Source organism: Artemia franciscana, chromosome 7 (genome assembly GCF_032884065.1).
Source record: "Artemia franciscana chromosome 7, ASM3288406v1, whole genome shotgun sequence".
NCBI lineage: Eukaryota > Metazoa > Arthropoda > Branchiopoda > Anostraca > Artemiidae > Artemia > Artemia franciscana.
Window position 1 is genome coordinate 48,181,592 of NC_088869.1, and position 25,530 is coordinate 48,207,121.

Consider the following 25,530-nt stretch of genomic DNA (forward strand, 5'->3'; position numbering starts at 1 on the left):
AAAAATCATTGAAAACCCTAATTTGGTCTGGAAGCTCCGTGCCAGGCCTGTAGAAAGTACGGGACAAAATGCTAGTGATATAGATGAGGAAATATGGGTAGATTATTTTGCTGCTGAATTCTCCCCACCAGATGAAGTGAAAAATAAAAAGTTTAGCGAAGAGCTCGATCAGCTTATGACGAAAGAGCATAATTACCTCGTGATTTCTAGTGCGAAAATAACCCACCTTTGTCAAAAATTAAAGAAGAAATTATCCGCCGGTGCCGACCAAATCTGTGCTCTACACCTACTGAATGGTGGTCCAGTTCTATCGGAGCATTTAGCAATAGCTTACCAAATTATACTAACACATGGTATTGTACCGGACATTTTCTGTTTAGGTGTGATCACTCCAGTTTTGAAAAAGGGTAAACCTGCTCATGAACCATCGTCATACAGACCCATTACTGTATCATCTGTGTTTTGCAAGCTATTTGAAAAGCTCATAATTTCGGACATTAAAGCTAGTTGTAAAGTGCCTCCCCACCAGTTTGGATTCCAAGCTGGCTTAGGATGTGCCCATGCCTTGCATGTAGCTGCAAATGTTCTACTGGATGCCCACATTTCGAAAGAAAGCCTAGCTATAGGTGAATATGATGTACAGCGGGCTTTTGATTCGGGTATCCATTCTCAGAATATGGTTGAGCTGAGAAAGTCCGGAGTTGACCGTGCTATTGTCAAACCCTTGAACGACATGTATAGTAGGCTCAAGGTCCGTATTAAACTGTCAGGTAAATTAAGTCGTAGGTTTGCTGTGGTGAAGAAAGGTATAAAACAGGGAGCCGTATCATCACCTGATCTGTTCAACAACAGCATATCGACGGCCCAGTCAAAAGTGGCCCCTTGCTGTATTTTTAAAGGCATTGACGTGTCCCTAGTTGGGTTTGCAGATGACCTTCTAAACTTTTCAAGAATTTTGTCTTCTTTGGAATCTAACTTTAAAATTTTGGAGATGGAGTATGATGAAATTGGGTTGAGTTTTAATGTGACAAAATGTGAAGTACTGTTATTTAACTGGAATGCCTCTCAACCCGAAATCCAACTAGGGTCACAGGTGGTCATGCCCTCTAAGTCAATTGTATACCTGGGTCTGCCGATCGGTGAAACTCTTCAGCATACACGAGCACTGCTTGTAAAGCACATCGAGAAGAAGATCAGGTCAGCTTATGGAGCTTCGGTTTCCTCCAAGCGTAATCTAAATAGGTCGCTGCGTGCACAAATATTTGTTGCTGTTGCCTTACCCCATGTTCTTTACGTTTCGCCGTTCTGGAAGTTACTTACAAATTCGAATAAAGTAACTATAAGAAGAATATTCTTCAGGTACCTCAAGTTCCTACTTGAGATGCCATTAAGAACAAGTAATTCTTACCTAACGAGGCGGTATTCAGTACCTGACCCATTTACTGCGGTGGAAGCGTGTCTTGAAAAGTACCGTGATAGAGTAGAAGCGAGTAACCACCAGTGGACCGCCATTCTTACATAGTTGTATTATAGTTCCTTCGTGATTATTTTCATTTCAAGAAGTTTCGTTGTGTTTTGTATGTGCGTTTTCTTCTCTTTTGTTTTTTATCCGTCTTTTGTTCAATTGTGACGGGTTTTTCCAATATATTTATTTATTATTATTTATTATATACTAGCTTCTGCTTGTTCTTTCAAACTGATTTCTCAAATGGATTTTCAAACTGATTTCTGCTGTAAGCAGTCTCGTTTAATTTATTAAAAATCGAACAGGTTTCCAGCTTTTGTTATCTAATATATATACTAGCTTCTGCTTGTTCTTTCATACTGATTTCTCAAATGGATTTTCAAACTGATTTCTGTTGTGAGCAGGCTCATTTAATTTATTAAATATCGAAAGATTTCTAGTTTTTTTATAAATATAAATACTCACTTCTGCTTATTCTTTCAAACTGATTTTTCAAATGGATTTTCAAACTGATTTCTGCTGTGAGCAGTCTCGTTTAATTTATTAAAAATCGAAAGATTTCCAGCTTTTTTTTATAAATATAAATACTCACTTCTGCTTGTTCTTTCAAACTGATTTCTCAAATGGATTTTCAAACTGATTTCTGCTGTGAGTAGTCTCGTTTAATTTATTAAAAGTCGAACAGATTTCCAGCTTTTGTCATCAAATATATATACTAGCTTCTGCTTGTTCTTTAAAACCGATTCAAATTGATTTCTCAAACAGAATTTCAAACTGATTACTGCTCTGAGCAGTCTCCTTTAATTTATTAAAAATCGAACAGATTTTCAGCTTTTTTTCAAATATATATACTCGCTTCTGCTTGTTCTTTCAAACTGATTTCTCAAACAAATTTTCAAACTGATTTCTGCTGTGAGTAGTGTCGTATAATTTATTAAAAGTCGAACTGATTTTGAGCTGTTGTTATCAAATATACATACTATCTTCTGCTTGTTCTTTAAAACCGATTCAAATTGATTTTTCAAACAGACTTTCAAACTGATTACTGCTCTGAGCAGTCTCCTTTAATTTATCAAAAATCGAACAGGTTTCCAGCTTTTGTTATCTAATATATATACTAGCTTCTGCTTGTTCTTTCAAACTGATTTCTCAAATGAATTTTCAAACTGATTTCTGCTATGAGCAGCCTCGTTTAATTTATTAAAAATCGAACTGATTTTAAGCTTTTTCTTATCAAATATATGTACTCGCTTCTGCTTGTTCTTTCAAACTCATTTCTCAACAAATTTTCAAACTGATTTCTGCTGTGAGTAGTCATGTTTAATTTATTAAAAGTCGAACAGATTTTCAGCTTTTGTTATCAAATATACATACTAGCTTCTGCTTGTTCTTTAAAACCGATTTAAATCGATTTCTCAAACAGACTTTCAAACTGATTACTGCTCTGAGCAGTCTCCTTTAATTTATTAATAATCGAACAGGTTTCCAGCTTTTGTTATCAAATATACTAGATTCTGCTTGTTCTTTCGAACTGATTCAAACAGATTTTCAAACTGACTTCTGCTGTGAGCAGTCTCGTTTAATTTATTAAAAATCTATTTTTACACAAAAATAACTAAGAAACCAAAACGAGGATGATTTTCAGCCATTGAAGAATACATAAAACTCCTTTCCATGAAATTTTACTGCAAAAAACTATTTAGCTTGAAAAAAAAATGTGTGAACTTCTTTGTCAATCACCAATCGCTTAGTTCTCCAAAAGGAGGAAATAAAGGGGAGATATGGGTAATATGAAATCCAGAGCTATTATTCATTTTCTTTTACTTGTTTTCAAATTAAATATAAAACGCTTGAATTCATATCCTTAGTCTTAGATATAAAATGAATAATAAAAAAAAAAAAAAAATTGAGACCGAAATTGACATGTCTTAGAAAGCGCTGAATCCTAGTAATGACCTTTAAATTCTTTTCCTTTTTTTACAATTGTTTTGTATGCCATGTTTCCTTATTTAGCACTTACTATTAAAAGGATTGATCTTGCGTAATTTAAAGCATATTTAATTAATCCTTTTATAGGAAGTCATTTTGCTACCGCCGTTTAACGTTTTTGAAACACAAATACCACATGCATGAACTACTAAATGAACACCAAGAAGTGTCAGAACAAAAATCTGTACCACATAGAGATTTTTATAACATCCGAAAGGTTAGTTTCCTTTTTTGCTTTTTCTGTCTTTCGTTTTTCGTTGGGTTTTTTTTCTGCAAATTTAGCTCTAAACCCTGTTGTACTGCTAATCTCGTTGACAAAAAAAAATATAAGAATAAAAATTCTTGTGATTTACTTATTTTTTATTTAGTACTTCCTATCAGAAGGGTTAGTCATCCGTAATTCACAGCATAATTTACATGACTAAGCTTCTTTATTCCTGAAAGTTAATAAAATATAATAAAAAGTAAATTCAAAATTTGTAGAAGCACTGGATGGTTTTTAAAGTATTATGAAACATAATGCAAATAGATTGCTCAAGAGAAAGAGCTTATGCAAAAACAAATATTTGCATAGTAAATGGGTAATAATAACATAAGAAACAGGCTGATGCAAAGATAAACTAGACCTACGTTTCCTGAGCAACTTGAAGTGTTGCGGCAACCTTTGTCCGGCTTCGCCGAGTAAAGTGTTGCGAGAGTAACACTTTGGTTTTGTTTCTTTGCTATCGGTTAAACGTTGAAGTTGTCAGCCTATCGAAGCTTTTAAAACGTTATGCTCAAAGAAATACGCGATCAGTAATCACTTGATCAAAGGCTATTCCTCATCGTTGAAAAAACAAAAATAACAAAAGAATATCGAAAGAAGGGACTAAATTGACTTTGCAGCCAGTTGAACTCTATCCTTTTCAATCGTAGACATCGTGATGGATCAAGACTTGGAACAATATCTTATGTAATCTAGTTGGTATTATAAAGCTATCCGTAACTTTTCAGGATCAAAATACCATAGATGACACTCTACTAATTATTACGAAACTGCCTCGTTGTTTTACGTTATCGTTTGTAACCGTTGCCTAAACACTTAATTCTAGGTTACAGAGAGAAGGGTAGGCTACACCAACTAGCAAAAGTTACAAACCCCTCTTCACTAAAGAGGATTGTAGCCTAACAGACGATTATTACTTACAAGTCCCCTACATGTCTTACCACTGGAACCAACTCGGTCTTATCATCAAATACACTGGAAACAAATAATAGGTACACCAAATAGCAAAATTTGCAAACCCCTCACTGCCGAAGATGATTATGAGCTAACAGCCGACCTTTCCTTACAAGTCCCCTACATGTCTCACAATTGGTATCGGCTTATTTTTGGTTTCAGTGTGTACCCTGCTACTGAAGTTGTCAACCCCTTGAAACTTTCAAACTAGTATATCTCATAAAGGAATTTTTGTATCAAAAAATGGATGACATATACTTCGATCAGCTCATCAAGAGCTATCAATTGCCGTCGAAAAAAAAAATCTGTCTGTATTAGTTCAAAAGTTGATTTTTTTGCCGTAGGCCAACTTTCTAACGTCACCACTTAGAAATGAGCAAAGGATAAGCTCCAATTTCCTTAGCAATGACAGAACTTTTAAAGTTTAAGAGGTACATCTGATTACATTTCTTTACCTCAAACCCAAGTCCGAAAAAACAAATGATAAACCCAGCCAAAATCGCGACAGCACTTTCGGACCCATGGGAAAATGCCGCTTTTTTGCTTCTGTAAATTTTTCTATTTATCACTCAAAGAAGATATATTGGCTGTGGGGCCGGGTAACTGCCGCATATATTTAACACTTATAGATTTTAGTTCATCTTCAATTTGAAAGTGGTGCCTGCCTGCTTGCCTGCTAGAACGGAGCTTTCCACTCGAAAGCAGAAACATGGTTTGATGTAACGAAAGCTTGGCTGCACAACTTCAGATACTCCTCTCTGACATAGGCTACATAACTCCACTTCACTTCGCACACCATAGACACTGGCTCGTGGACAAGCAACAACCATCCTTTTTGGCCCCAGGCAAGAGTTCTGCGGAGCTTTCCAAAATGTAATGTCATATTCATCAATCCGGCTTGAGGTCTACACTTTCCGTAAAAACCGCACAGGTTAGACCCTTACCAGTTTTCAGGAATAAGCCGCCATCGGCGGCATAGGAAAAAAAACGGGACAAAATCAAAGTAATGCTCTCGCACCACAATTAAATTAGGATCTATTGAAAACGATTTTAATTGAATAAGAATTTGCTGAAAGTGCAGGTTGAGAGGCTTAGCCCTATTCAGTTTTGCCAAAAATCTAAGCTAGGTTTTTATTTGGCCCATGATTTCCCTCTTAGATATTCGCAGAGCTATGGTTTCTTAGTACTTATAAGAAAAAGCTCCCTCCGCCACATCATTTCCCCCATTGCCCCTCCCGCAACAAAAATTTTAAATGTGAGACTGTTTTTATAATATATTAACAGGTCTATCGAGAGGGCGGACCTTGGGGCACAAATAACTTTTGACTAGGCCCCTAGGGGACTTTTGGTGGACCATCATAATTCAGCCAACAGAGTTCAGTCATGGTAGGGTTGTAGACAACGTCAACGGCTTCAGTACGTGAATGGAATGCTACCTTGCCTCAGCTAAAGAGTGTCTTCTTCACCAAGGATCATCTGCAGTAGGGTGATAAAGCACTTCAATTTCTGCCGTATAGGATTTTCTCATTTGAGTTTTTCTCTTCAGGCCGAAAAATGTATTAGTATTATTTTTTCTTTAATTTGTTGTTGCTCTCCTACGATTTCATAGTATCATAACTCCTGAATAAAACTAAATAATACGAAGACAATAGTTATTATGCAAAATATTTCCTAGCTCTACGTTTTGTTTGTTATAAGATTCTGCTTGGGTATTTCCCAAGCTGTTCTATTAAGTTATTATAAAGGTTAATCATTAAGGGGCTACGGTTTTTAGTATTCTGAAACCATGGAAGGATAAAAATTTTGAATTAAGACTAAAGACTAAGAAAACTTCTCAATCTAGGTTAATTCCAAATATTCAGTTTTGTTAGTCTCAACACTTGTTGAAAGAGGGCTCAGTCAGTTATAAAATCTAGTTTCTTTTAAATTGTGAAATGGATTGGGACGCACCCAAGCATCATTTTCTCCATTTTGCTTCTGTGGCCTAGCGTGGTATTGGACAAAACTCCAAGATACCCACTTTAACCAAAAGTTATGCTAAATCTTCGAAATCTCTCCTTGGCCTTTCTGGTGTTAGGGAGTCTAAACAATGGGAAATATGTTTTTGAATCGTGAGGCTTCATGCATACCTTTAGAAGGAATTTATGTTGTTGAAATGACCATCATTCCAGTGCTGATGATTTATAGGAGTTGCATTGCCTAACGGCTCAACCCCTGCCCTCCATACTCTACACTGTCCCATTCTTTTAGAATTGTTCTACCTCGTTTGAGTCTGGATAATTCAGGCAGCATCAGGCATTGGCAGTGACATTTGTCGTTGACACTCATGCTGTATGTACGCTTTAGTTAAAAAAAAATTTAATGCTGGTTACACCTTCTCTCAGTGTTGATTATGTTAGGATTGGTAATTTGCTAGTTAGATCGTCACAGGCTGAGCGTCTTGACCCTGAGCCAACATCTTTTCTATAGATGTGCTGAACTCTTTTGAATCAGCATCATTCAGGGGAAAGAAAACTTAGAACTTGCTCTCATCTAATACTCTTTATTGTGTATTGACTATACGGTAGATACGACTCAGTAAACTGACCTATTGAACTCCGTTGAACCAATAATCATAACTCAAAATTGCATGGTCGTTTTTAGAAAGCAGTTTATACAGTAAAAAAAGACTCCATAAGAAATAAGCTATTTTATTTCTATTCATATCAACTAATACCTGTTTCTTTAATTTTGTCTTTGTATTCATGGGAATCTCTGTTCGATTTAAATTTGCGCCTTTATTTATTTACTTTTTTTTCTGGTGCTTAGATTTTGAATTGTTCATTCGTAGGAGTTAAAGTCCGATTTCTCGCACTGTATAAGTGTATTTTTGCTTATTTTAAGACTTACTATTTTTCATTACCTTTCGTTCAAAAGCTGATTGAAAAAGAGCAGCCCTACCAGCTACAAGCTGGTTACCAATGTACTGCAAATATTTCAGATATTTAGTAATGTAAGAGAGTATATTACTGGAAAAAAATGGTTGAATTATGATATCTGAGATCCCGCTATATTACGCAGATTCTGCCATGGGAGCTACTACTCACGAATGTCTATTGTCTCGACTAGCTACATATTTGGAATTTGGAACCATTAACAATTTTTTATCCTACCAAACTCTCGAAATTAAAAGTTTTCAAATACCATGAACATCAAAGTAAAAACATTTTTTACCAGGGCCCATCTTAGGTCCATTCATATCTGAAATTTGCGATTTTCATGTAGTTAGTATTGCCATGTTGAGAAGTGAAAACGAATAATCAGAACTAATTAATATAAGCTGTGTGGTGCCATATGTTTTTAGCTTATTTAGTATGATTTTTACTCGCATTTCTGTTTTATGATCTGGTGCCTGCTACTACCAAAAACTGCATAATTTTATGTGGAGGTCCTTTTCATCAAAAATTGAATTCTCAATTGGTCTGGTCCTAATTTTTTTTAAATGTATATGATTGCGGACGTTTCCACTAAACCCAGTCCAACAATTATGTTTCATTTTCTTTGTTCTTAGTAGCCTGCTTTAATTTTGTATAACCTCAGGATATACAGGGTGACAAGCACTTTGATCACCGCTGCTAATGAAGCAAAGAAAATAACCAATTAGTAAAATCTGCAATAAGTAATCTAATAGGCCTTTAGGAGAAATGCCTATTGAAATCCCTTTTGCCCTTATGATAGGAACAGTTCATTTTTTACATTATACAAGTATATTTTTGCCAAAGTGCTAATAAAAGCTGCTTACAAGTCAAATGTACTTTTAGGTTGATACACATATTCACGCTGCATCGTGCATGAACCACAAACATATGCTACGTTTTATGAAAAAAAGATTGCGTGTGGAAGGAAATCGAATTGTACAAGTTGACAAACATGGCAAACCAATGACGTTGAAGCAAGTTTTTGATGATCTGAATTTAACTCCTTATGACTTGACTGTTGACATGTTGGATATGCATTGTGTAAGTTATCCTTAGTTCCATCTTTTTCTTTTGTAGCTGTATAATTTGATGTTACGCTTTTTTCGTATCTGCTAGTAACCCATATCAAAATTTAATAAGTTTCTGTGGTATGGGTGCTCTAGTATAAAAAGAAGAACGTTCTAATGCTTGTAGCAAAAAGTGACTTCATGTCGTATTATCCTAAATTTAATTTCTTTGTATATTTTTTTATCTCGGTTGTCCAAAGTCAAACCATAGCTGCTAAGTTGCATGAATAATTCTACTACTATTGAAAAGTCATCTCAGCATCAAGCTACCGGAGGCCAAGATAGCTGCACAAGAACATAATCTGTCTCAATTTATTCTATTTCCATGCTTTACCCCCTCGCATGAAGTTATAATGTCTTTTAATTTTTCCTAATGACCTCATCCTATATCATTCTGGGATAACCTGCTTTCTGTTTGGCCCTAGATGGATGGACAAAAAGCGCAATCTTTGGCAATATGTCATCTTTCATCTGTAAAAAGTGACCTAGCCATCTTAACTCGGTCTCCACAAAGAAGTTTCGTATGTTCTGGAAGTTTCACGGGGTAGAAGCTTAAAAGATAATTACGTAGAGCAAAGAAAAATCCCAGAAATAACACATTCATAAAGGCTAATTTAGTTATATAATCTTTTTCCTTACATGATTTTTTTAAGCCCTTTCAGTACATGTAGAATGGCTGGTGGCTTGTAAAAATTATTTAGATTTCTGTGCTAAAAATAGTCTTTGAAACTCATGTGGTGGTAGCTTTCCCTTTCCTTTGCATGAAAGATAAGACATCTATTCAAAAACAATTGCTATCACTAGCTCCGAAAGGCCGAATTTGACTTTTGAGGTCAAGGTCGGGGTCCGGTCTCTCTCCTTTGCATGTGGAACGGTGCTACAAAGCACTGAAATAAATACTATCCTTTAAACTTTGTCAACTGACAAAATATCGTATACTGCAATTTATTGATGAATGAATGACTAGAATCAGAGACAAACTATAATTCACGTTGCATTCAATTTAGTGCGGTAAAGGGGTGCATCTTTTTTTCATTTATGTCGCTCTTTGTCTTGTGTTTTCGTTTCATAATTGATTTTCTTTTCTATGATGGAAAACGAAATGCTGGAAAACTTTCAAAAAAAGATGATTAAGACATATGGTTTGTCAGATTCATTTGGATTTATGATGTACATGAACTTGTCTTTGGGCAACTTGACAATTATTTTTGACAGTTGTGTTGATACTGGTTAAAGCTTATCACCAACTATTGTCATTCAAATGTCGTAAATATAGGATGTAGGTCAAACTCGTTAAGCCTTTCAAACTTGTGACGTTAAAAAACCTGATTGATGCTAAATGGTTCACGCAACATGGTTCACGCAACAAGTCTGAGTCTTGGATTTGAGTGTTTTTGCCACAAGGGAGGGTGGATAGAAGTAAGACATGAGAAATACTTTTAAAGCCACAATTTTTTTTTCCTTTTTGCAGTTCAGACTGTTCTTACTCTCATTCCCCTCTCTCCTAATTTGTAAACAAAAAGAAAGGTCTAGCCGAGCTATTGATGGTTCATTGGGCGTCAAACTGACGTTTCAATATTTATATTGAAATATATATATTGATTATATATTTTTATAAATAATATATTTATTTATATTTATATATTATTATATTTATATATAAATATATTTATTTATATTGATTATATACTAAATAATAGACCTACACATGGAAGGTATGAAAGAAAGAAATATATCTTCTATACATGTGCGTAATTTCGGTATTTCAATTGGGGTGGGCAAGAGGGGGTCCCCATCTGAGGGGTCTATGGGTATGGAATACCCTTAATAGGAAGGAGGATCCGGGGAGCCCCCTGATTTTTGAAAAACTCAAGTCTAAATGTGTTTTTAAGCTGTTTGAAAACTGATTTTAGTAAATTATTTTATAATTGATACCGAACACTGAACGGTAAAAAAGTAAAGGTGGCGTGGGCATACCAAGTCTTCCTAAGCACATTTTTTCTTCAAGTGGTAACGAAGAAATGTTCCTATTTAGCAAAGGTTTCAATCGGTAAACCCAAAAAACATGTCACAATACATAATAAACAATATACTCAAATCAAACAAAGATAAAATTAAGTTGGCAGTTTTGCTTCCGCGCCCATCTGTTTGTGGAGGCTCACCGGAGGACTCTCAGTGCCCAGTGCACATAGCACATATTTATTTGTGTAGACTTACCTTACCCTATCAAACTTGAAACAAAACTAGATGTATCGTAATTTTTATTGTATCCACGTTAGTTCAATAAAAAGTTAATTTAAATGAACCTTTTAACCTAATACAATTTTACTTTTTGAGAAAAAAAGGACCTGGCAACACATACACGAGTTTCTTACCAATTATTATTTGTAGGCTTACAAAATAAATAATAATATCTTCCAATTTTTGGGGAGGCAACTGCCCCTCTTGTTACCCTCTGTTCAATGGTACCTGTGCTTCTGGATTCACTTGATTGTCCTACCCCAGAAAATTGAAGATAAAATGCTTAAATGGCACTTCTCTAGGTACCCACCCCACAAAAAAAAACTTCATACCCTGACATCCTTACGCCATGGCCCGGGATTGTATGTACGCTGATTTTAGAAAATCAAAAGATTCCTAAAAAAAAGGGCGCACCATATATAATGTGTAGCCTAGTTATCAAACAGTTCGTGGTAACGAACTGTAGTAAGGAGCAACCCGGCTCAATAGTAACCAAAACTCTAAAAACTGGAATTTTGATGCCAATAGCTACATCAAAAGAATCGCATTTTAATGCTGGTTTTAAATATATAACTTTCATTTAGTCTTACCTATCAAAAGTTACGAGCCTGAGAAAATTTGTCTTATTTTAGAAAATAGGGGGAAACACCCACTAAAAGTCATAGAATCTTAACGAACTCACACCATCATATTCAGTGTATCAGAGAACCCTATTGTAGAAGTTTCAAGCTCCTATCTACAAAAATGTGGAATTTTGTATTTTTTGCCACAAGGCAGATCACGGATGCGTTTTTATTTGTTTGTTTGGGTTTTTTTTTCTTCCGGGGTGATCGTATCGACACAGTGGTCCTAGAATGCTGCGAGAGGGCTCATTCTAACGGAAATGAAAAGTTCTAGTGCCCTTTTTAAGTGACAGGTTACCTAGGCCCCCTCCCACGCTAATTATTTTACCAAAGTCAACGGATCAAAATTCTGAGATAGCCATTTTATTCAACGCAGTCGAAAAACCTTATGACTATGTCTTTGGGGACGACTTACTCCCCCACAGTCCCAGTGGGAGGGGCTACAAGTTACAAACTTTGACCAGTGCTTACATATAGTAATGGTTATTGGGAAGTGTACAGACGTTTTCAGGGAGATTTTTTGGTTGGGGGAGGGGTTGAGAAGAGGGGGATATGTTGGGGGAACTTTCCATCGAGGAATTTGTCATGGGGGAAGAAAATTTCCATGAAGGGAGCGTAGAATTTTCTAGCATTATTTAAAAAAAAAAAAAAAATATGAAAAAAGTTTTTTCAAATGGAAGTAAGGAGCAGCATTAAAACTTAAAACGAACAGCAATTATTACACATATACACTCACCTCTTCCTAATACCTCGCTCTTTATGCTAAAGTATTTTTAGTAATTGCAACTATTTATTCTATGGCTTTTGTGATTCAGGGGTCATTCTTAATAAATTGGGGCAAAATTTAAGCTTTAGTGTAAAGAGCGAGGTACTGACGAGGGGTTGAGCCGCTCTTATGTGTAATAAAAACATGAGAATACAAAAGTTTGTTACGTAAGCTAATTTATTAGTTACATATATCTTTTGCTAATAAAAACATTCGTAAAAAATTAAAAGTTCTAGTTGCCTTTTTAAGTAACCCAAAAATCGGAGAGCAACTAGGCTTCCTCCCCCGCCCCCCTTTTCCTCAATCATTCGATCAAAACTATTAGAAAGCCATTTAGCCAAAAAAATAAATATACAAATTTCGTTTTAATTATTCCTCTGCGGAGAGCCAAAATCAAAACATGCATTGATTCAAAAACGTTCAGAAATTAAATAAAAAAACAAGTTTTTTAACTGAAAGTAAGGAGCGACATTAAAACTTAAAACGAACAGAAATTACTTCGTATATGAAAGGGGCTGCTTCCTCATCAACGCCCCGCTCTTTACGCTAAAGTTTTTTATTGTTTTAAAAAGAAGAGTTGAGAGAAAGAGTCAAACTTTAGCGTAAAGAGCGGGACGTTGATGAGGAAGCAGCCCCTTTCATATACGAAGTAATTTCTGTTCGTTTTAAGTTTTAATGCCGCTCCTCACTTTCAGTTAAAAAACTTTTTTTTTTTTTTCAATTAGGAATGCCGGTATAATATCAAAAAGATCATTTTCAATTTATCTGTGCTCAAAACCCATTGTTTCTTATTAGTTTTCGTGTGAATCTTAACTTCAAATGACTATTACTTCAAACATTGTTGATGTTTCATTTTTTATGTTTGTTTGCTCGAGTATTTAAAATGCATGAAAGCTAATTCACTAGAAAATTCAAAAAATAGTTTGGCTTCTTGTATCATTAAAGAATATAGTTTCTTGCTCTCCAATAGATGATAATTTCTCTTGTATCCTCTTGATATCTTCTTGTACTAGAATCGTTACGACTATTGAACTCTTACGACATTTGGTAATAGGAGGTGACGAATTGTTTATCAATGAATCATAAATACGTAAATAGTTTCTTCCTTAAATAACAACAATTCTTTACATAATTGAACATAATACCGTCTCTAAAAAGCTTCTCATCTTTAATCTAAATTATTATTATTTTTTTTTGTTTTTTTAGGACAGAAATACTTTTCATCGTTTCGACAAGTTCAATGCTAAGTATAATCCAGTTGGTGAGAGTAGGCTGCGAGAAATTTTTCTTAAAACTGATAACTACATGGAGGGCGAATATTTTGGAAGCATTATCAAGGTATGTATATTCTCACAGGCATTTCATTATTGTGCTGAAGTTGATATAAACCTTTCTTTAATGTCAAGAAATAATGTCTTGATGTAAAGACTTTCCAAGTCTTGGAAGGTCATAACTCTTTTTTCACTAGAATGGACAGAAAATTTTTCTTTTTGGAATTCCAAAGTAAGGTTTATGTTTTCTCGAAATGGCGTCTAAATAAATTTTGTGATTTGTTTGTTGTGCCGATGTTTTCGCTGCTGTATTTTCAGGCTGGTGTAATTAATCATTCAATACTGTCTAAAAACATTTTGCAATGTAATATTGAGACACAGAAATAGCCAATGCTATTCCCAGGTCTGCTTTGGCAAGGAAATTGGCTTTTTTGTCCTTTTAAAAGTCCGAAGTTATCTATCTATGGAGTAGCCCGTCGCGCATGGTGGCTATCTAAAAAAAAGGAATTCATGAAAAATACCCCTGGGGAAAATCCTCCTGCAGAAAACTGCTCCTCCGCGGAAAAACCCACCTGTGGTAAGTTCCTGCAGGAACATTCTCCCCCAGAGAAAATGCCCCTTCTCCCGTATTAGCAACGGTCGTATTTTTAAATGTAAGAGTATTTGAAAATTTGTCCCGGAGGACAATGCTCCTCCTCCCCCGACGGGAAATACTCCTTCGACAATTTCCCTTCGTCGGGAATCGAGACTATAAATGCAAAAACACAATAATGCACTGGATTGATAAACATACATCTCGATGTTTTTCAAACGTCATACTTTCCACAGCAGAGTTAATCCCAGACTGAATACAATTGTCCTTTACCGTACATTTATGTAAATTACCTCATTAGTTTATTTTGATCGCTTATGATAAGATTTGAAAAAGATAATGCCAATCAAATTCATTTTAACGTGGAAGATTCCCCCCACCCCACCCCCCGGTGGGGGGAATTCCCTCTCTGAAAAATTTTCCCCACGTGTAAAATGATGATAGTATTCTTAAATTTAAAATATTAGATCGGATACCAAATTAACAAAACTGATGGATACCAAATTTGGAGAATTTATTGATTAAGAAATGTTCTAATTCTGAAAGTGTATTAGATGATAACCCATAATAAACTAAGCTGATAATTGAACATCCAGAAAATGTGAGTAATATGACCGAAAGCCTCTAATTTCAATCAGCGCGAAAAGTATTAAAATGGTCTTGGGGGAGGGCTATATACCTAAAATGCAAGAGGGCACTCAGACACCTCTTAAAATGTCTTGGCGCTCGGATGAACAATGCAGTAATGCATCCAGGATATAATCGAGACATGCATTCGATTATATAGTCAGATCAATGCCGGTCCCAGTTTTAAGAAATTATTGATTGATAGCTATTCCTCTCTATGCAAAGTTTGTGACAGAAGCTGCTTAGATAATAAATAATATGAGCTCCTTTTTGTCCTAGGGATTTTTTCTTATTTAACTCTAAAACTTTACTAAGTTAAAGTTAGTTTACTTAAAACTAATTTTTTCTAAAACTTCAGAAAATATATTTCTTTTTATTTTTTTGTTGAATAGCTTCCAAAACTCCTTTTTGGCCTCAATTCATGGTAACTGATCCACTAATTGCTTGCTTCTTTTTTTTGTCAATTCAAAGAACTCGCCTGTACTGTTACAATGCCATCGATTATGTCTAAATTACATGATGATCTCTATGTAGAAAATTTTGATTCCAAAAGAGCCATAAATTTAGGACAAATCGACCTAGTTTGTGGCAACAGAAGTCACCAAAAAGGATTTAAATCGTTTAGGCTATATATTTTAGATATAGTTTGTCGTATTTGTGTTTCTCTAATTAAGGCAGTAGGTAGTGTAATCTTTTTCCTTCCAAGAGGCAAAAAAAGCAAAAACTTAAAACTCCAATCAGAAGACAGCTCACTGTCAAATGGCTTGACTCCCCAGAGTTGCCACTGGTCCAAGAAAAAGGCACTACAATTGTAAACGTACTAAAAACAGTGCTTTCAATTGAATTTTTCTACAGAAAATGTCAAACTAATTTTCTGGTTTTCAAGGGCTTGTGATAAATCATTTTAATATTTCCTTGTGAGAGGATTTCAATTGTAACTGATTTGCCTTCGTCTTAGAAAAACAGCGTGTGTAAGGTAGTGGTCGTAGAATCTTCTAAAATTAATATAAAAATTAACTAGGACATCAGCTGATGTGGCAAGCTGCATCATTAGATGCTCATTGCAAAAAATTAGGTTCTTGGAATATACCTTTTAAGCTTAAGTGCCTTTACACCACAGTTTCCTTGTCCTTCGTCCCTTATCACTTACTTTTACCTTTTAAATCGCCAATTTATAATTTCTGTGTTGTGCATTCTGTTAGAATTTATTAATCATTTTTGTCAGCTTTGCATTCTTTTTAATTCTAGCATGCATGACTGGGCGTCAAAGTGGGGTGAACCCCTCGAGGTCACAGCCCCTTCTAGAAGACTTAAAATCTAAAATCTTTGAAGAGTACTATGATTTTAGAAAAAAGAATTAAGCCTCCTCCACCCACCCATTGAAACATGTCTGTGGGCACGATTGTTAAGTAAATGTTTCTTTTTAGGAAGTGATGTCTGATTTGGAGGAATCCAAGTATCAGAATGCGGAGTTAAGGATATCTATCTATGGAAAATCGACCGAGGAATGGGACAAAGTTGCTCGTTGGGCTGTCAAGTGGAATGTCTATTCAGATAATGTTGTTTGGTTGATTCAAATGCCTAGACTTTAGTAAGTGGGGTTTGAAAAAAAAATGTTTCTTATGTTTGTTATATGATTTAATGTTGATGGTAATTAGACTAAATTTTTGTACTTTTTCCCCCCTTGCTATAATAAAGGATTTATTAATAACACTAATAAATAACATGAAAAAAAAAATTCACAATAAATAACATAAAAGGCAGGCTCTTTACATTAACATTGAATTTTGAATAATAGTATTAGAATGTGGTTTGCTTTAAGGGAAATGAGAACTTCCTGGGAGGGTGTAAAGAGGGAGGCTTTGAATAGAATGGGATGGAAGAGGAGCATGCGTAGCTGTGTTGGCCTCAGGCGGCTTCGAGTTGCGGTGAGTTGTTAGTAGTAGTAGTAATGTGGTTTGCTAATATATTTTTCTCTGGCAATGCCATTCATTGTTATAATATGAGCTGGACTGGTAATATTAGAATGTCATTAACATCCTCAGTATGTTGGGGATTCTCTTTTCTGGTCCAGGATATCAATAATTGGTCCAAAATTCTGTGATTCCGAAAGTACTATTTTACAAACAATAATGAACCAACTGTATTCTGTCATGTATGATCCTGAGTTGCTCTCCAGATCAGATTTTGTTCCTCTTTTGGAAAGTTTTAGGCAAATTTCGATGTTTCGGTTTTTTTCATATCCTCTTGTGAATATAGTTTATGTATGTGCTAGGCTTAGTAGGTTTACAATATTTATGTAACTGCGTTTGTTTGTCCATCTTATTTTTGTTTTCTTGTTTTTTTAAAGAGGAATTTACTGTTTCCCTTTTTTTCTTTTTTGTTGTCTTCTAATAAATTTGTTCTCTTCCTTCAAAGCAGTTTAAGAATCTGGGATCATATTTTCCACCCTGAATGAAAATAAATGTTTCTTAAGGGCTGATTCTGGCTCAAGCCATGGTATTCCTATAGTATACAGCATCGTATTATTAATTTTATCGTTTTATCTTTTTTTATATATCTTCTAGACAACTTAATCGAATCTCTCACCGCCCTCAAAAAAGTGAATTCATCGCTATTGTCTATTATTATTATTATTAGGTCGTGCTCCTCTTAATATACATAAGTATAACGTTCAAAACTTCAAGCGTTTGAGTACAATGTAATATTTTCTTCCTTGTTTTTCAGAAAATCAGGAACAAATTAAGCAAAATGAAAAAAATGCAAAGAAAAAAAAAACAAGGATAATTCTATTAAGCAAAGAAGAAGAATAATGTGCAGGTACTTCTGTCGAGACTGCTGCTCAACTGCTCTCAGTGCAAAAAAAGGGAACAATGAACAAAAGAGAATACAGATAAAGGTCTTGAGGACAAAATAAAAGCAAAACAAACCTTAAAAATAAACACTAAATTAAAAGAAGCTCTCTTATAGGAACGGTGAAAGGGTAACTTTCAGTTTCAGGAAATGTATCAAGATATTTAATGGCTATTCAAACAAGGGAAACCACTTTATTTAAAGTTTTTTGGAATGTTATTCGCTTTTTAGTTATGGTTTTATTGGATATCAATTGTAGAGGTCAAATCAAATGTCGGTTGCCTTTATTTCCTTTTTAGCACTAAGGACGTTTGAGGGGACATCTTGATCGAAATTTTCTGCATATTGTTCTTTCTATTTTCACTGACTTGAGTTACCCTCGTTTTTCTTCTTTAGAATTGTTTATCATTTTGTCATGCTGAGCCAGAGTAGTTTTAGAAATTGTTTACGTATAAATATAAGTTATCTTTACAATTCAAAAAAGAAAATTGATTGTTCTTTCTTTTTTTACAATTCTGTTTTCTCGGTATAATTTTCATTATTCCGGCTTTCTTTTTAGCGATATTTTCAAATCAAATAAGATTGTTGACAACTTCCAGTGTATTATCGACAACATTTTTAGACCATTGTTTGAAGTGACTAATGATCCATCGACTCATCCAGAGCTGCACTCTTTCCTCCGGCATGTAAGTTTTTTTGTTTTTTTTTCTTATTTTTAAGGGGCTGGGAAAGCTAAAACCTGATATAGTTTTGAGATAGTTCACTTTTATTAAAGGGGTGCACGTATAACTGTGTTTCCACTATGGATAGATCTTTCACCATGTGGCAGCGCAGTTGATTAGTGCTCTGCTTGGCGATAGGTTGCACTGAGTTCAATTTCAGCCTCCACAAGGTTGGGCAACAGGCTTGCTACCTTTCTTTAAAAAAGACTCATCAACTGAAACGTCGATTCGACGCCCTATGTGCCACGATGGCTCTTGAGGATCCTTATCCTTTTGTCCAATAATTACATATTTTTCTAATTATCAAAGATGAGTGAATAGCTGGAATATTTAAATTCTATTTTGATCAGTAAAATTGTGGCACTTCATGTTTGTCTGCAGCTTATAAAAAAATAAACACTTGGCTGAAAGCTACGTATTTTGTAGTAAGATATCGGTGACATAATATTGGAAGAGGATCAGGTTTAATCTATTGAAATTGTATTTCTTAATGCCGGTCTATTAGTTACGGCGAGCCATCTTTAATATAGATATCCACCTAAAGGTCCCAGAAAAATTTAATGGCCATTATTGCTATATTCAGGAATTTACTCAGGTGTCTCTTTAGGAAGGGAGAAATTTGCAAAAATGCTAAAACAAGTGATTTATTCGAAAATTAGAGTTCAGTGAAAATTGTAACGATCATAAAATCTTATGTTGACCCACTTCTTAAATACCTGGTGAAGAGCTGCCGACTTCCAGAAATCATTTGCAACTGATGGCGCGTGCCAAACATGGTGAAAGTGTGCCAAGCGCTGCAGGGAATGTGTCATGTGTGGCATACATGACGCTCCGAGATGTACACCAGGTGGTAGAAAGTGTGTCTCTCGGCAATGTCTCGAACAATAGCTCTTGATGGTCCTTTTATAAACCTTTAATTACGTCTTTCACATCCAGCTCGTTTAGGCATCATTATGCAGCTATTTTTGGCCAAAGGACAAAAGATAATGCCATCTGACTTCTCAGATTTGCACCCTGCAGACTTGTCTTTGCTCTCTAAAATTATGTTTTTTAGAATACGCTAGGAGCGATGTTCTTACCTTGCTTCATACTCAGAAATATGAAAATATGTGCAAAAGTGCTTTAATAGAAACATCGTTTTAGCAAGAGCCACTAATCAAACAGAATCTGGGTATTTTGTTTCTAAGGATTGAAAGGTTACAAACAGTGCTTCCACTCCTTTTCTAATCGGTTGTGGGTGCGAAATTTTTGTGTACAAATTCCATAGATGACGTTTTGGATTCAGTAGAATTCTCCGCAAGCCAATATGTGCCACAAAGGTCTCATAATGCAAGTACTTGATCGGAAAACTCGACAGCTTTTCCCGTCGTAGTCGATCACAGGTACAAGGTTGGTATTTTGCCCCGATTTAAACTTTTTCAAGTATTAAACGGATTTGATGCTAGTTTGTAGAAAGTTATTAGGAGAAATTGAAATTCTAAACGCTTGGGATTCTCCAAAAACCCAAAAGTCCAAAAACCTCGACTTGGAGACTGGATGTACTCAAACAGAGATTTGCCCCTGGAAAAGGTCAATAGATCATGATATTTCTGTGTAACAAAAAGGTTGTTTATTTGCCCCATGGTCGGAATTGAAAATATTGACCTATTTACATTTTTTTCTGTTGGCTTTTTTTTCTGTTGACAGAAGAAATTAAAGATACCCAAATGACACAGGTAACAGAAAGAAGATTCAGCTTCAGCCGGGTGCTTAATAATTTTGCAGGACTTGATCAGTTTCAGAGTAAACAGACCCCTTTGCAAAACTTATGCTTTGGTGATTGCTTTTGTATTAATCTCCTATGAGAGTATTTAATTTTAAAAAGGTGATAATTAATTGAGGGTGATCAAACTTGCACGCCAACAAGAAATTGAGTTTTGTGCCTGGTTTATTTCTCAAAAACAGAAGTACCAATACCACAGAAAAAAAAAGCACAGGTCTGATTGCGTCAAAATTTGGGTCTGACGACGCTTTTGCGTCGAACTAAAACTTTGAATTTGTAGCAGAATTCTTTGGAGATTTAGGGTAAATATTATAAGGGAGGGGTGAATATGATTGGACATTTTCATTAGGATTCCGTTTTTTTTTTTTTTCGTAGGCATTCCGTAGGCTCTGTATCTGCGTTTTTTTGTTTTTTTTTGTCCATGGACAGACGTCAAATTCTGTAGATCTTTGAAAAAATCCATAGAAGTGGACTGGTTACAACTTAATATTTGCGGATGTTTTGCTCTTTTTTTCTTTTCTTTTTTCTTTCTTTTTTTTTTTACTGAATTTAAATGGCTAACATAGATTTGCCTTGTATTTTACTTTCTATTTTTTCACTTCTTTTTTTTATCAGAATAGCTGTGCTAATTATACTCAAATTAAAATAATTGTTTAACAGCCTATACACTTCGACAACCTCTCCCCGAAAATCTTGATTTCTATGAAAGATTTACCGCTAACTTGACTAAATTTGGTTTCCTATTTATAGGTCGTTGGCTTTGACTCTGTTGACGATGAATCAAAGCCAGAGCAAGATGGTTTTGGTTTTACGATACCAGCTCCAGAAGATTGGAATTCAGCGGAAAATCCGCCTTATTGGTACTACATCTATTATGCATACGCAAACCTCTGTGTACTTAATCAATTTAGGAAGTAAGTAGGTCTTGAGATTTATATTCTTCTCTAAATTCTCTGTGGAAATTTTAGATCATAGGCAGGCCTTTTGTTAATTACCATTTGTGAAGTTGATGCCCATTAGGGTTCTTGGCCCTTCCCGAGGCACCTCCCCAGTACACATGTAGGGACTTGATGCTTTGGGAATGTAAATTCAAATGTGGGAATCGGAAATGGATAAGCAGTGCTTAAAATAATGGTAAATATATATGCATATATCTTTATAATTGCTATTTGGTAACTATATGCTAGGGTTACATTTTTATACAGTTTTACTCATTCAAACACTGTTTTTTGTTGTTTCTCTTTACCCAGTTTCCTTCCAACTAAACGCTGTTCTTAGGAAAATCTTGTTCTTAAACTTGGATTAAAAGTTATTCTTGTGCAGGACCGTATCCAGGGATGGGAGGAGTTTACCCGGCTTGACCCTCCGCCCCCCCCCCTCCTACCCCTCTTATTCTTTTTCCGACTCGCAGAATAGTAACAAAATACATGTAGACAAAAATATTTTGCTTGTTTCCAAAAAATTTTGTTCCCCCCCCCCCCCCTCTAACGAAAGTTCTAGATACGCCCGTGTTCTTGTGTACAGCTAATGTACAATCATCTAGGCTAAAATTGCATCTTTATATAACACTACAAAAATGTAGGCATTTAATGATCGTCTTGAATCATTTGTACTTTCAGTAAAAGTGTTGTATTTCCTTTTCAATTTTTTATTTAAAGTCAAGCCTAGAGCTTGTAGAAATTCTGTTCTACAGATGCTGTTACTCTTCCCCAATTTTCTGTGGATTTAGTATCGAATCCTGCTATTGCAGATTTATATGTATTATAATGATTGAACTCCATTTCGTCAATACTCATTAAAATTGGAGTTTTCAATTCACGGTCTAGATTCCTTCGTTTCTGTAAGTAAGACCCCAGGGGTTTGTAGACACAAGTCCTTGCGTCTACTGAAACGGTTACTGAAAATATAGAAATTATATTCTCTTCTTGTAGGGATCGTGGACTTAATACTTTTGTCATTCGTCCGCATTGCGGAGAAGCTGGGGCAGTTCAGCACCTGGTGGCTGGTTTTCTTTTGGCTGAAAATATATCTCACGGGCTTATGCTCAGGAAGGTAAGAAGTCTCTAGTTTATACCCACCAATACTTTCCAAGCTTTATTCATTGTTAGCATTCATTATATATTATGATCTCAGTGTTTTATCAAGATTGGTTGAAGATTGCAGATGTTCATCGTTCGCTAAAATAGCACCTCCCGTACTACTACTAACAACAACTCAAAGCAGCACCAAGCCGCCTCTGGTCAACACAGCTACGCACACTCTTCCTCCATCCCAATATATTCAAAGCCTCCTTCTTTACATCCTCCCACCCCAACCGAGGACGATTTGCTTTCTTTTTAGCCCTGGACGGTTGGTGGAAAAGGACATTTTTTGGTCATCCTTCATCCGCAGATCTTATCCTAGCCATCTCAACCTTTCTCTCATTATAGACTTAGAAAGCGGGGTTGTACCTCACTTTTCGTACAGCCCACTGTTTGAAATCCGGTCAGTCAGTCGGGTACCCAATACAATGATTTGACCTTAGCTTGGTAATACGGGACCCAGAGATTGAATCACGCTGCAGGAATGCACTGCAGGGCCGACGCAGGGACCTTAGTAGTCAAGAAGCGTCGTTAATTCTTAAATAATACCCAATACAATCCGTTGACAATTTCTCTTGAAAATATCTAGCAAATCTTTCTTCATTTTTGGAGCGCCCATGCTTCAGAAATATATTTGCCCACTTTCATCATTGTAGCTTCCATTTTTCTAATCTTAATTCGCAGACTTATCCTCCTATTCTTTTAAAGTTTTTTCAGGTGTGAAAAAAAAAACCCTGGGTCTTGACTATTCTACTTTTAACGTCTTTATTGCACCCACCGCCTTTACCGATAATTAAATAAAGTAACAAGTTTTTTTCAACTGAAAGTAAGGATTAACATTAAAACTTAAAACGAACAGAAATTATTAAGTATATGAGGGGGTTCTCCCCCTCGTCAATACCTTGCTCTTTAAGCTAAAGTTTTTTTAGTGCTTTCCAAAGAGCTTTTTGTTCTAATTCTACAGCCTTTGTGATTCAGGGGGTCATTCTTAAAGAATCAGGACAAAATTGGAACTTTAGCGTAAAGAGCGAGGTATTGAAGAGGGGGAGAACCCCCTCATGTGTGTAATAGATAAATAATTCAGATAAATTAATAAAGTAAATTTTAATAAATAAATTATTACGTGTATGAGGGGGTTCCCCCCCCCCCCTCGTCAATACCTCGCTCTTTGCGTCAAAGTTTGAATTTTGTTCCAGTTATTTAAGAATGACCCCTGAATCACAAAGGCCATTTAATTAGAATAAATATCTCTTTTGAAAATACTAAAAAAAAACTTTAGCATAAGATCGAAGTATTGACGAAAGAAAGAACCCCCTCATATACCTAATAATTTCTGTTCGTTTTAAGTTTTGATGTTGCTCTTTACTTTCAGTTGAAAAAACTTGTTGTTTTAATTTAATAATTGATCATTTTTTAAATAATGCTGGAAAAAGTGACTCGCCGTTTATGGGAAATTCCCTTCCCCCATGAAAAATTTTTAATGAAAAACATTACCCCCTCTCCAACCAGAAAAAAATGACCCTGAAGACGTCTGTTTACTTCCCAATAACCAATCCTATATGTAAACAATGGGGAAAGCTCATAACTTTCAGCCCGTCCCCCGGAGACTGTGGGGGATTAAGCCATCCTCAAAGACGTAGTTATTAGATTTTTCGACTATGCTTAACAAAATGGCTATCTCAAAATTTTGATCAGTTAACTTTGAGAAAAAAAGGATCGTGGGAGAGGGCCTAGTCACCTTCCAATGTTTTTGGCCATTTAAAAAGGGCTAGAACTTTTGATTTTACGTTCGAATGAGCCCTCGTGCGATATTCTAGGATCACTGGATTTATATGGTCACCCCTGGAAAAACAAACAAAACAACAACAAATGCACACGCATCTGTGATCTTTCTTCTGGCTAAAAATTCCACATTTTTGCAGATATGACCTTGAAACCTCCGATAAAAAAATCCGATTCTTCTGATGTATCCATCGGTTTCAATTTTTTTTTTAGTTTTGGTTACTATTGAGCTGGGTTGCTCCTTACTTACAGCTTGTTACCACGAACTGTTTGATACTACGAAGTAAGTGAAGCTGTCTGCTTGATTGATCTTTTCGTTATTCAACGTTACCTTTTCATCTTTACTTATTCCTAGCCTTAGCGACTTAGTCTTTTTAACATTAATTTTCAAACCTATTCTAACACCCTGAACATGCCAAACCTCTAAAAGTTTACTGATTTTGATCACACTTTCGTCTAGGTTGCTTAATTCACCAGCATAATCTCCTGGAAAGTTTTAAAAAAGCTCATAAAAAGTCCAGGAGAGTTTACTTCCCCATTTGATTCCGTGTTCTTCCATTGTCTTTCCTGTGCTCCTTAAGACAAAGTCTATATCAAACTGTTCCATATAAATGGGGATAGAACCCAGCCGTACTTAACTCAACTCCTGATTTAATACGAAACCAGCTACAAACCTCATTTCCTACCTTAACTGCAACAGTGTTATTCTTTTGCATAGTAATAATCACTTTAATGTATTTGTCTTGTTTACCATACAAGGGTAAGACATTCACTAAAGCTGATCCATCAGCTGAATCTATCACTTGTTCCTAATCTATAAAACTGAGGACTAAATGTGCTTGGTGATTCAGGCACCTAGTTATTAACCAAAGAGTGAAAAGTTGGTCGACGCATCCTCTACCCTTGGTAAAACTGCACTGTTAAAAATTTTTGCGCTGGTAAAACTATACTGTTACACTGGTAAAACTGCACTCTCTTAAATTTCATCTGTTGCATCTTGAAGTCTAAAAAGTATCATCATACTGTGCGATTTGCTTCTTATAGAAACCAAGAGGTAATTATTTGCCTCTATAATTACCATACTCTCTCTTATCATTTTTTCTTTATACAGGGATGGTTAGGGTTTTTCTAAAATCACTTTTATTTCTAACCTCCTATACACCATATTTAGGAAACTCATTTGCCGCACTATCAGCACCTGGGGCCTTATCATTATTTAATTCTTCTAGTACTGTCACTAATTCTTCCTCATAGAATAAATCTTCCTTCAGATTCAAGGTGTTACAAACTTTTTCATTTGCCTTTATATATTTTCCTGTTACTCAATCCTGGTTTAGCATATTCTCAAAATGTTCTGCCAATCTCTTTTTAACTATTTCCTTATCAGTAATTGTGGCCCCCTTCCTATCTTTAACTGGGAAAGGCCCAGGTTGAATACTCCCACTCAATTTATTAACATACCAGTATAATATTTTACTATTATGCCGTCTAGCTGCATCTTCAAGATCCTTGG

The 25,530-nt window shown here is 35.5% G+C and overlaps 1 protein-coding gene across 1 annotated transcript in view; it reads left to right on the top strand.

Moving 5' to 3' along the window:
• LOC136029709 (AMP deaminase 2-like) overlaps window positions 1-25,530 on the top strand; it is an 89,648-nt gene that overhangs the window by 57,295 nt on the left and 6,823 nt on the right. Inside the window, exons 7-13 of the mRNA XM_065708213.1 lie at window positions 3,542-3,671; window positions 8,474-8,671; window positions 13,534-13,665; window positions 16,245-16,408; window positions 18,230-18,356; window positions 20,905-21,068; window positions 22,086-22,206. Of these exons, the coding sequence (XP_065564285.1) occupies window positions 3,542-3,671; window positions 8,474-8,671; window positions 13,534-13,665; window positions 16,245-16,408; window positions 18,230-18,356; window positions 20,905-21,068; window positions 22,086-22,206 (1,036 nt within the window). The remainder of the gene's footprint in view (window positions 1-3,541; window positions 3,672-8,473; window positions 8,672-13,533; window positions 13,666-16,244; window positions 16,409-18,229; window positions 18,357-20,904; window positions 21,069-22,085; window positions 22,207-25,530) is intronic.